General features: G+C 35.9%; 1 protein-coding gene across 2 annotated transcripts in view; it reads right to left on the bottom strand.

Moving 5' to 3' along the window:
• The window catches only part of LOC115245844 (heterogeneous nuclear ribonucleoprotein L), a 149,643-nt gene extending 137,613 nt beyond the window's left edge, over positions 1-12,030 (bottom strand). Inside the window, exon 1 of one of the 2 annotated variants that reach the window (XM_029824336.1) lies at positions 11,532-12,030. In XM_029824336.1, coding sequence (XP_029680196.1) covers positions 11,532-11,594 — 63 coding nt within the window. In that variant the 5' untranslated portion in view covers positions 11,595-12,030. The remainder of the gene's footprint in view (positions 1-11,531) is intronic. The other variant, XM_029824338.1, reaches the window with a different exon arrangement.
• Between the last annotated feature and the right edge of the window lie 787 nt (positions 12,031-12,817).

The raw sequence follows: 12,817 nt of genomic DNA, 5'->3' as shown, positions 1-12,817 counted from the left end.
AGAGCGGTACCAGCCTTGTCTACCATCTTTGTTTAAACCCGATTCGTTATGACAAACTATTTGGACGATTCTAAATCATATCCAGCCACGCGAGACTATTTCGTCACGGCAAATTGATTCTGAACGCAATTATTAGAGCAGAACAGAACAATGCGCGCCATGCCGTCAGGGGCGAGCGCGCCGGGGACCAACTTAACTTCTCTTTTTCTCGGGTACCGGTCGACTACGAAGTTCAAGACAGAAGCTATCCGTCGTCAAACGACGTTTCCTGGCTGTTAAAATCGCTCGGAGATACTTCAGACACGCCTCGCGTGCATTCGCACTGCATGTCTGCATCAGTCCTTTCTGCTGTGTACTTTTAACCCTACACGCGATGAACCTTTTATATTCTTATTCTTCTAGGGATAAAAACCAGAACTCAAGCTTTTTCTAAATAAGTGCAATGTTTAAAAAAAGAAGATAACAAGAAAATAATATTCTCTGTATTTAAATAGACACTTTTTTCCATATTTAATCTAAATAATTTATAAGTTAACATTAAATATCTCTTTGAAAGCACTCTCTTTTTCTCTTAAAATTATATAAAATTACCTATTATCATTATATCATAGATATTAATTATCAGCATATCAAAGATATTTTTTGTAAAAGATAAATCTTTTCTTTTCATTGAAGGAAAAAGCATTAATTTAATATTACTATTATGATATTTTCCGTAAACAAAGGAAGAAGGAAATGCAATAAAACAGATTTAAGAAATAAGAGCAAATTTCAAGCAACCTTATAGAATAATGTCGTCATAATCATCGGCTTTATTAAATTATTGCCTTTGCATTGTTCAGCAAAGTGATAATTGGGTTAATTTATTAAATTATGACGCAATCGCGGTGTTATAGATATACTAAAATATGGATGAAGAATATGCGCGATAATGGCCTCCGAAGCGAACAAACGTGTTTTATATATCAGATCTAACTTATTTAATTTCATTTATTTAGGCAGCATATAATCTCTCATATTAAATTAGAAATTAATGTTATAATATGACATTTATGCACACACATAGGAAGTCTAATAATTGTTCTAATTTTCGGTTAGCAATAGCATTGTATTTCCTTTAATCATCAAAGTGAAATTTCTGCATAATATAAGACTTTATATGCAAAGTAGATATTATGGTACGATATATCGTAAAATGTAAATTATAATAAAGATATACTCTCAGACAAACTCTCTTATCGCTAGGAATATTATTTTTGATGAAGATTTAATCGATGATTATGAAAATACTCATTATCAAAAATTATAGAATTTTAAGAAATTTCTTCCAAAAAATGAATAAAGATTGTACACATAGATGACGAAAACTTTTATAATTAATTGAAAAGTTTTATTAAAAACACGCTTTTTTCTTTTTAATTTAAAATTGTAGCAAATATATATATTTTTATCAATCAAATTTTTATTTACTTAAAGCTTTGTAAAATCAATGATTCCGCTATGCATATATTCATTGTTGTATTAGTATTAAATCTTATTATGCGTGTAATAATATTTAAAAAAAATATCAGATATTTTTTTTTCCATATCGATCCAAACGCTGTTTCCGATACACTTGTCCGATTCGCAATCACGTGTCGCTCGTTTTCCGAGAGGCGAACTTCAGCTCCGTCGCCTCTCATTATTCTCGAAATATCAGTCATTCGTGTCCAGCTTTGAATACCCGAAGGAAATCACGGTGACGCAATGGCGTGTCTCATTACGAGCGCGGCACAGCAGCGCAACGGAAAATCGAAAATGGGAAAAGCGAACACCATTAAGCGTCGAACGTGCGAGACGGCCTCGCCGTTCTAATTTCGCTCCAACTTCGCGGCGGCCTTAATTCCGTTTAACTCGATGCCGTAAATTTTCGCACCCGTGTATAGGCGTGCACGCGCCGCCGCGCCTCTCCTTATCCAAGAGAAGGCGTTCGTGTAAACAGACGATAACGAGATACGATGATGAGAGAGTTCACGGTTTCCTTTCGCGATAATCTACATGCCCGGCATCCCGCTACCAGACGATTTAAGAAACTAATGGGCCAGTTCGCCAAAAATAATTCTCCGAAAAATTTTATTTACATTCCAGAGTGGAAAATTCGATTACTCTTGTATTTTCAAAAATTCGTTGCGAAAAAGAATGTTTGTTGGACGTTTGTTGATTTGTGATCTATCCGTTATAATGAATATTTCTCTGCATAATTGTATCATTTTATATGTATATTGAATCGGTTGTTTTAAAATAACATAAAAAATATACGTTTGTTTTTATAAATAAACAAATTGAACAAATTATAGTTCACTCCACTCCCCTTTCTTCTGCATACTTTAATTCATGTCAAAAGTCAAATTTATATTCAATCTTAACTCTGAAATATTTGAAATTTTTATTTATCAAAGATTTGAAATTATTACGCAAATATCCGGTTTACGGAAAAAATCTCTAATAACGTGATATTGAAAAACATTGATGAAAAAAATGTCAAGTAATCGATAAAAGAGATACAGTTTAATAAAATCAGATAAAGGGCATCTGCGCTCCATACTTTAGCGTCGCTGCGAGAATGCGACGTTCGTCCTTCGAAATTCGATGCATTCCGTTGTTGCGATGGTTGCGCACATCGCATAAATATGCAGATGGGTATTATTCGCGGCTGGCGATTCGAAGGAGAAAGGAAAATTTCCGCGGCGCGGATATAAACACGGTTGTTACGTCCATCCGATGGACGCAATGCAATATTCCTGAAAACGGAGCGGAATACTCTTTGACTATAATGTGTAACACGCGCACGTTCGTCCAAAGACGACGGGTACGAAAGATGTAGCAAGAAGACGAGGTCTCGAGGAGCAATCTTGAGAAATCAGGATCCGATATCTCAAGCTAACTCGATTTCTCGTCGCGAATCCTTTTGGATCGCGCGCAACATTTTTAACGTACGATGCAATGTGCATATTAATGCGCTTAGAAATGCTTTTCACAAATTTAAAATCGTGATATTATAAAAATGCAATAAAAATATCAAAGCAAAATGCGATTTTCTTGACTTTATGAGATTTGTTATTGATAATGAATCTTGCAGCCTAAAACGTTATTCGTGTATATAAAAATTGTATTTAATTTAGTCAATTTTAAATCAGTGATTTGAATCGATGCTAATGCTCTTCGATAGATGATAAAAAATTGAGGTCAAATATACATAATACATTTTTTTAAATTAGGTCCTTGTCAATGAAAGAGAATTTTGCAACAGTTTGTTTTGTGCGTTAAATATTCCACATTTTTTTAGAAATAAAATATTGGAAATTGGGGAGAAAAAGAATAAAAACTTTTAAATGAAATTCGTTCGTTTGTTTCTATTTTATTGTTACTAAAAAATTCTTAGTCCTCTAAAATAATTTTTGTGTAATTCATTTTTTGCGGAACATTATTTCTTATCATTAATAAAGAGACGACGTAAATGTGGATAGAACGCAAGAACTTTTCACCTATGAAAACTTTATCAAACTCCAAAGCGCGATAGAACAACGGTGAAGTGTTCCGCGAATTTACCAGTTTTATATTAAACTTTAAATTATTAAGTTTAAGTTAACTAGTCTTTCGTGAAAATTGCGAATTTCAAATTGCACAGCAAGATACTACGTTAATGTAGAAATATTATATTATTCGTTTGATAGACGCAATGTGAAATCGATCCAATTATTCGTGGCGATAAGGACCGCTGATAAAGAGCTTAAGTGACAATTTCCATGGAAAAGGCGGTATCTTTCGGTAAAATGATGAAAATATCCCAATCGACCAATTGAACGAAGGATAAGCCAACGGAAATGTGAAATCGATCCAATTATTCGTGGCGATAAGGACCGCTGATAAAGAGCTTAAGTGACAATTTCCATGGAAAAGGCGTTATCTTTCGGTAAAATGATGAAAATATTCCATTCGACCAATTGAACGAAGGATAAGCCAACGGACGGACGCGATTTCTCATTATGATAACATCCGCTGTCAGCTACGGATTTCTAACCGAAAAGATTTTATATGTGATACCGATGACACATACGATATCGAATTGTCTTTAAAGTTCGATTTTCCTCTGAAAAACTTGAAATACCAAGCACGAAATATCAAGCTTTACATAACGTAATACATTTTTCATTTTGCTAATCAGATCTACTTAAAACATCTGTTATATATTATCAATCTAATCATAAATTTATTAATCTAATAAATATTTTGCCAAAAATCGACGATCTTTGATACGCAAATATAAAATGTATACCAATCATACGTTTTAAAAACGAATTTTTAGATTTCTGCAACCAAAGCGCAAAGAGAGAAAGAATTGTGTTATGCAATCGAACAAAAAAACAATGTTACATCTTGTTATCATAATATATTGTACCTCATTAACTTCATGCGATAATAACTCAAAACAGAGTTTGCTTCTTAGTTCATTAAGTAGAAGGCCATCCAGGTACGTATGTGTGCGAAATAGCTCATGTACGTTAACTTAATCAGGCATTTTAAAAATTGTCGGAAAATTATTGCAAAAATATTTAGAAAAAAGAATTAGAGGAATATAAAAAAAATCTATGTAAAAGACAAAACGTTTTTCTCACATCTTTTTTGTGTGATTTCATTTATAACATATATTTTTTTAAATATACGATCTCTCTACTGATTTTTGTTATGTGAAATGTCTCGCATGCATTATGCGATTTCAGGCTGGAAAGATACTATCTTTATACTGTTTTATCTATTCTGAAGTTTCTGCTTTGCATATGCTAATCAAGTTGCGAATTTGAAAAGATGCATCAGGTTGCAACGGGCGTGCATCTGATTTTAATGCGAGTGATAAAATCAAAAGAATGCGATTGAATGTAGAACGTGCGGGAAAATCACATTTGCATTCGCAGAAATATTCGACGGACAAGAGAGTAATTCCCATGCGGAAACACGCTCGCCCTGCCCGATTAAAATTCGCGGTGCCATATCGCAGTTTGCGCATCTCTATTGATTACAAACGGACATCTGGCTCGCATTTCACAATTTGCATAGATATAGTATGAGCGTGAAAACTGTCTTGCATGTGGATCACAATCGGTCTCGCGATCTTAAAAGCGATTGCATCCAGATTAAGAAATGTGCTGAATTGTGACGTAACACGAGAAAAAGAAAAAATATGATGTGTAAAATATATGTCAAAAGGTTACGGTAAAGTCGACGATGTACATTATAACATAGAATTATATTAATATTATTCAATATTTAAAGAACGAAACAGGAGTTGCGAATAATCTTAATTAACGCGAGATTTAAAGATAATTAATAAAATAACAATCCCCTGCCGCACGCGCGCGCGTTGCCAAGAATTCTCTTAACGAAGACAAAAGAGGTGCGAAAAGACTTTCAGCGATCAATATACCCGGACGTTGCGTAACAACGTTTTTTAAGAACTGGTCCTGGAAGGCGCGGCCCGTTAACGAGGGTTAGTGACTTTATTTCGGTGCGGTTATTTCGGACTGCGTAAGTACGGAAATAAATGCAGTAACGAGAAGGCGTGCGAAAAAAGTGCACATTTCCGCCTCGAAATAGCTGACGAATTTTACACACGAGTCATACAAGCGTAATCTTAACTCTCTTTTTCCATCTAACAGATTTCTAGAAACCACTCCGAGTATTCGAATTTTAATTAATTTAATTCACATTCTATGCCAACAATATATGAAACAATCATTTGATAAATCGTTTGATAAATAAATTTTTTTTTTCGTGATACATATATAATTAATATATATTTTTTTTAAATACTTTTTCAAATAAAACTTATTAAAATAAGATTTACGGATACGTTGTAAATTGTTGAAATTCTGTTCTTGTATTGAATTTCCCGTTCTTTAACTGAATATACACATATATATCGTCGTTTGCGCTCCGCAATAATCCCGGTTAACGTGACCTACATCCTGACATAATACGCCCGCAAAAGATTAACCCCTTGTAATCAGAAAGATCTCTGACCAAGCAACATAGCAACAGGATTCATTTAAGGCTACCGCAACTTCCATGATTACAAATTCTCATTTAAGTTCATATTATCAGGTTAAATAATATGTTACATATTTTCGACATAATGCAGAGCAAGTTTTTATAATCGTTCAAAAAATTTCACCTTTATCTTTTTCAAAAGTAACAAATGACGATGTTTCGTCGTCCTCTTGAGAATAAATAAATTAAAGTTTGTTAAAGCCGATGTCTAAAGTTGGCTCTGCTCTCGTTAACCACATGATGCATCGTGCAATAACGAAAGAAAGGCGAGGCTCTGGGTTATCCTTTTTTGTTCTGGCAAATGTGCGCGACTTTCGTCTAACGAAGCAGGGTGAAAGCCACATTCGCGCTGCATCGAGAAAGTGGAGAGTTTGCGGGCCCGACTCATCGTTCATTTGCAATTCCGAGATACGAGCTCGTCGAATACGATGTTCCGGTTGAAATGAGGTAGTAGGCTAGGAATTTATTGGACCGTTCAGAGTTCTCGGGGTGCGGGATTATTTCCTCGAAGTGACAAATTTGTCGCCCCACGTAACCAATAGATACTGTAATCTTCCGCGAAAAGAATGTGCGACGTATAATTTTGATTACTTCCACTTGATGCATTGTTTTCGCGTGGTTGCAATCTCCGCTTTGAATACAAGTGATAACATCGAGGAATACCCTGATAAAAAATATGCACATATGCAATGTACAATGCAAATTGAAATAACTTTGAATGATTTTTGTATTATGTAACAGCCCAAATAATATTTTTTTTAAATCGAACGATATCTAATAATAAATTTAAAAGGATTAATAGAAAAAAGATTAATAAAAAATAAAAGGGAACATTATAAAAGATATATTTTCCGTGATATGAAAAGACAAGTTATATAAATTTAAGTTTTCGATAATCATTATTAATAACATTATATCTATTCTCTATAATTAAACTTTATTTTATCATTAACGATAATACTGGTCCGCGTAGACATAGCATGTAACATTCGCTGCTTTGTGACCGTAGCAGATTAATGTGCACGGGAATCACGCGACTGCGTACACTCAAAGTATCCACCGCGTCGCGGGTTAACGAGAACAAAGTGAAAAAGAGATTCGCCCTGGGTACTCCGATTTCAAGCATTCGCCATGGTTACGAGGCATCGGTCTTTCCACGTGAGATACATCACCGTCCGTTACTGCGGAGATGCTTTGAGACAGACATGCTGCGCGTAGGTGTGCGTACGTATGTCTGTAGCATACGTGTGTAAGTGCATTCCCGAGGTAAAGATATTTCGGTCGCCGTGACACACCGGGAAGCTCACAAAACGAAAGAACAGCGTCGCCGAACTTGAGAGACAGCTTGACTTTACGCTGGCAGAACTGACCGATTCGTTCGGATGCAGAGACGATACCGCGATCGCCACTTTTAGATGTCGATGCTTTTATTCACTCAATACGGAGAGAAATAGGTAAATGTGATAAATGTGGCTTGAGGGTAACCAATATTTATTCATTCGATGTGGTAGAGTGAACAAGTGACAAATGTGAAGTCGGTTCCGTCCGTTTTGGTGCAGAAACATCACCGGAACACGTAAGCTTGGGTATATGTTTCCTTCCTTTTATAATACATATTTGCTTCTTGAATAAACTGATTAAAACGAGAAGAATTTTTGAATCTGCATCTGTTTCAAAGAATTTAATAAAATCAAATTTAAAATAAAAGATAAAACTTTTGTAATTTCATGATGATTTTATATACTAAAAATGTTGAATGTATAATATAAAATGAAATTACATAAATACTAATTTTTTATTTAATAAAAATGCTTAGATGATGAATGAGAAATCAACATGTTTTAATCTTGAAAGAGTACCATATATATATATATGTAGTATATTTTTGCTTACGTCATACATATCGAGGTTATGGCCTAAATATGTGGAAAAAGAAAAGTGTCAGGCATCAAGAGAAAACAGAAATATATTAGATGCAATATTTCAAAACAGATGCTTAGAATTTTTTTAATAATAACGATAATTATAATATTTTATGTAAAAAAAATAAAATTCGTATTTAAATTTCATTTTAAATTTTTATTTAGAAAAATTTAAAAGTGCAAATTATTCAAAAATATTATCTCTGCTAGTCTTTTCCGAGTTCTTCAAAGATGAATCTCGAATTGCGAAAGTCTTAAACATATTCCTCGGAATATTTTGTATGCGGCGGATGGGTAAAATGATACGAGGAACGGCGCAGACAGCTGGAAAAGTTGCGACTATATGCGAAACGCAGCTCCTATCTACGAATGACGTCGCTCGCAAAAGCTAGCTGGCGAAGCTTGTGTGAGCGAACGGATTCGTTTCAGAGAAATATCGTGACTTATCCTGCTACACTTGTCATAGGACATGTAAAATTTATGCTTCCATCATGCATTCGCGCAGCGGTTCTTCATCAGAGAAAAGAATTTGAATGATCGGGAGCACGCGACGAGGTCGACTATCGTGATGCTTAACATGACAATATGCATGCAAAGATACAGTTTTGCGTTTAATAATCTATAATTTTTATTCAATTCTCATTTGTATAAATTTTTGAATATAGATTTTTAAATAATTCAAAACTAACTATGTTAGTATTTAATTTAACTATGTTTATACGCAATTTTTCACAGCTTCTTAAAAAAATAATATCGGTAATATAAATCATTTTTTTAATCCTTTTTTTATCAAAATGTTGAATGAATATTTTAATTATTAAATAAGTCTTGTTTTTATTAATGTACTATAATCGATAAAGAAATGTATTAATATTAAAATTATTATTATTATGTACAAAAGAGAAATACTAAAAGCTTGGTACGTTAATATTTCGTATTGGATTACAGATTAAAATGCTGTATAACACGCATGCGAGTTTAAACAACAAAATCGATTTGCCATCCAGAAAGTTCGCGTCAAAGTTCAAGCTTTCGAGCAAGCAAATTTGCTTTCGCGATCTACTTTCATCCGATTGTGCTAACACTGCGAGTTTCCGTGCGTCCCGCAAGGAACTATCGACGTCAAATCTTCTTCCACGAGTACGCGAAGGAAGGATACCATGGCAAATATTTATTTACCACACTTTTTTCAAATTGATATGAAGGTAGAATAAAGGGAGATAAAGAATTCATCGAGCTGGCATCACAATTTTGTGAAGAAAAATATTTTTTTTCACCGAAATCAAGTATTTATAGAGCAAGATACATATATATTTAAAAGTAAAGATGTGCACCTTGATGGGAAAATTTTGAAGATGTGGAAAATAACTAGAGACGATGAGAAAATATACGAATCTTTTTTGTTGAATCACACATGAACCTTGCTACCTTTCCTGAAGAATCATTCTTTTTATTTTTCAAATTACGTAATAAGTTATTCAAGCATATTTATGGGATGTCGACTTACATATCGAGCGATATCAAGCAAGATGAAATATTAATAAGCACTACAGACAACAATACTCAAGCATATTCATTTCTGTTCACATTTCCAAGCCATTTGATAATAGAACCCGATTTAATTCAAACAATTCTCAAAGTGTTTTTCAAATACATTCAAAAATTAATTATAACAATTATTGATCTAATGATATTATTAGATTATAATGATTATTCTATTATATTCTTCTTTTATTTATGGAAAGTAATTAGAAATAACTCCTTTAGATGCTTTAAAAAAATGTTTTTTTTGTTAAATAAAATTCGAAAATTAAAAGTAAGAGTTCTAGCTATACGACTGGAAAGTTACGGAATCGATTTACTGATACGCAAATAATGGTATTCAAACATCCGCCACCATGCGTATATATAACGTAAAATGCGCTTTGTTACATCAACGGAGTTTTTGCAGCGACTATCGAGGTGACAGTACGAGAGAAGGTCGTGAGATAATAATTATCGCGACAATGGCCTTAACTGTTACCAGCGCAAGTCGTAGACATTAATGATAGAGACATCGACCGATAACGATGCACGTACATCAGAGAAATATCCTATGTGTTACAACGCGATTAAGTCATCCTTGTGCGAGATTCATTACGAGATTCTCAATCAACGGAATTCATTAAAAATGGGTATTGATTTAGAATAATTTTAACAGAGAGGAGGGAACAAGCTTTAATTTCTAACCGTGTGAAAGATAGTTTATATTTAATATAAATGGAGTGTATTATTGTAAAATATATTTTTAACTTTAATATTTTTGCTTAGAATTATATTAAAAAATTATATTAAAAAATATAAACGAGAAAATATATAAGTACAATAGTGTTTTGTAGAAAATGTTTCAAATAGATGAATAATTTGTAGATGTATTTATTGATCCCGCTGGATATATGTACATAAGAAAGTTAGTAGTCTGATATATTTATGCAAGTCCGAAATCTCCTCTGGATATGTTACCATTATGATATCTGTATATTAAAGTTAAATTATGGCGAACTGTGCATTATCTTAAGCTTCTATAAGCAAGTTAGTTTATATAATAAACTATGTAATAGTATTTTAATTTTTACGACCGGTATATATATATTCTTTGATATAATATATATTTCTTTAGAATAAACTGCGAATAAAATAAGAATTGACTTGTTAACAGTTTAAAAATGTTGATTATTAATGACAATTTTCGTGTTAAATAAAAACAATGTTTATATATATATATATGTATCAAAAGCTAGAAAAATATTAATTTATTTCCTCTTTAACAATTATTTATAGATCGATTATATAATTCCCATCTGAGAATGGGAAAACAAAAAGATAATATATTCATACGAAATTTCTCGAGAAATTATGTAGAGAACTAATGTAACTTCCTTTCGATGTCATATATATGATAATATTTAATTGATGAAAATTCGCAAGAATTTGCAGAAATCATCGGCGAACATTTTACATGAATTGACATTATAATCTTTTCGCAGTGTGAGAAGCGGAGATAAGGGGGGACATTTTCACGATATATTTGCGAAATGATGATGGGACGACCGGCGCGGAGCGACAATCAGACAGACAGACAGACAGACGATCGACATGTCAATCGCGTCGGTTCGCTGCTCGACTGTCGTGAACGGCGGCGAATATGACCCCCTCCCTCCCTCTCGCCGAATTGTTATCGAAAGCGAGGCAAACCGGCGGGCGAAGATGGACATACCTATGTAGATATATACACGTATGCATAGCGTGCATCGGAATCGCGGATAAATGGCGCCCCGCGCGTCGCTGAGAAATCTGGCGTACTCGGGCGCGCGGCGGGACGCGGGACACGCTCTCCCAACCATGATTATTGCACCGATAAATGGCGACGCGGAGCGGCATCCCTCGCGTCGCGCGAGCGCGTCCATTCGTTCTTGCGAGCGAAATGGAATAATGGAATAATGCAAGGGCTTAAGGCGCACGATAATAATTGAGGGACGCACTCACCCTATGTCCGGATTCCTCGAGTCGCTGCCTTTTCGAGTGCGGACCGTCTCCGTTGAATGCCATCCTACGTTGAATACCGGGCGACGCGTTTGAATTGGAGCACTCGGCGTTGCGACAACAACGACGACGACGAAGGACAAACTACGGCAACGACGACGGTGACGACGATGACGACGGTGACGACGACACGAGGGTATTGTGTATACCGCTCGCAGTTCTTCCACACCGTGCCGACGATCTCGTGCGCGCGAACGGGGGAGGGGAAAGGAGGAGAAAATAATAATCGGTAGGATGCACGACGCGAGACGAGAACAGACAAACGCGCGAGAGCGGCTTAAGGGAAACTGTGCCTAGATCTCGCCGGACGAACGTCAACGCTTCGTGAGAACTGACGACCGGGCTAGCGCGACGCGCCCTACCGGCGGCGCCGTCAAACATTTCGAGTCTTTAAGATGTCGACAGTTGCGCGCGCACAGCTTCGCCGTGTATCGTCTTTCGATTGGTCCACCAGTCGTACGCGCGACGCGCTGCCGTGTTTCTATTGGAGGCTTGCAACTACACAGATTTTCATGAGAAATTGTATTCGAAAATTACGCGGCATATCATACGATTGCATTTCTAGAGAAACTAGAGTCTAATCTGTTTATTTAACGAGTATGGGATCGAACGCGTGAAATATCGAGGTTTGTATATTCAGGAAAACAAGATCAAATATATGGCAGAGTTAAATTTTTTTAGAGTGAATTTTTATTATAAATAATCTGGCGTACTCGGGCGCGCGGCGGGACGCGGGACACGCTCTCCCAACCATGATTATTGCACCGATAAATGGCGACGCGGAGCGGCATCCCTCGCGTCGCGCGAGCGCGTCCATTCGTTCTTGCGAGCGAAATGGAATAATGGAATAATGCAAGGGCTTAAGGCGCACGATAATAATTGAGGGACGCACTCACCCTATGTCCGGATTCCTCGAGTCGCTGCCTTTTCGAGTGCGGACCGTCTCCGTTGAATGCCATCCTACGTTGAATACCGGGCGACGCGTTTGAATTGGAGCACTCGGCGTTGCGACAACAACGACGACGACGAAGGACAAACTACGGCAACGACGACGGTGACGACGATGACGACGGTGACGACGACACGAGGGTATTGTGTATACCGCTCGCAGTTCTTCCACACCGTGCCGACGATCTCGTGCGCGCGAACGGGGGAGGGGAAAGGAGGAGAAAATAATAATCGGTAGGATGCACGACGCGAGACGAGAACAGACAAACGCGCGAGAGCGG

This window comes from Formica exsecta, unplaced genomic scaffold (genome assembly GCF_003651465.1).
Source record: "Formica exsecta isolate Colony F162 unplaced genomic scaffold, ASM365146v1 scaffold1327, whole genome shotgun sequence".
Taxonomy (NCBI): Eukaryota; Metazoa; Arthropoda; class Insecta; order Hymenoptera; family Formicidae; genus Formica; species Formica exsecta.
The sequence above is the reverse complement of the archived record's forward strand: the minus strand, read 5'-3'. Positions and strand labels throughout refer to the sequence as shown.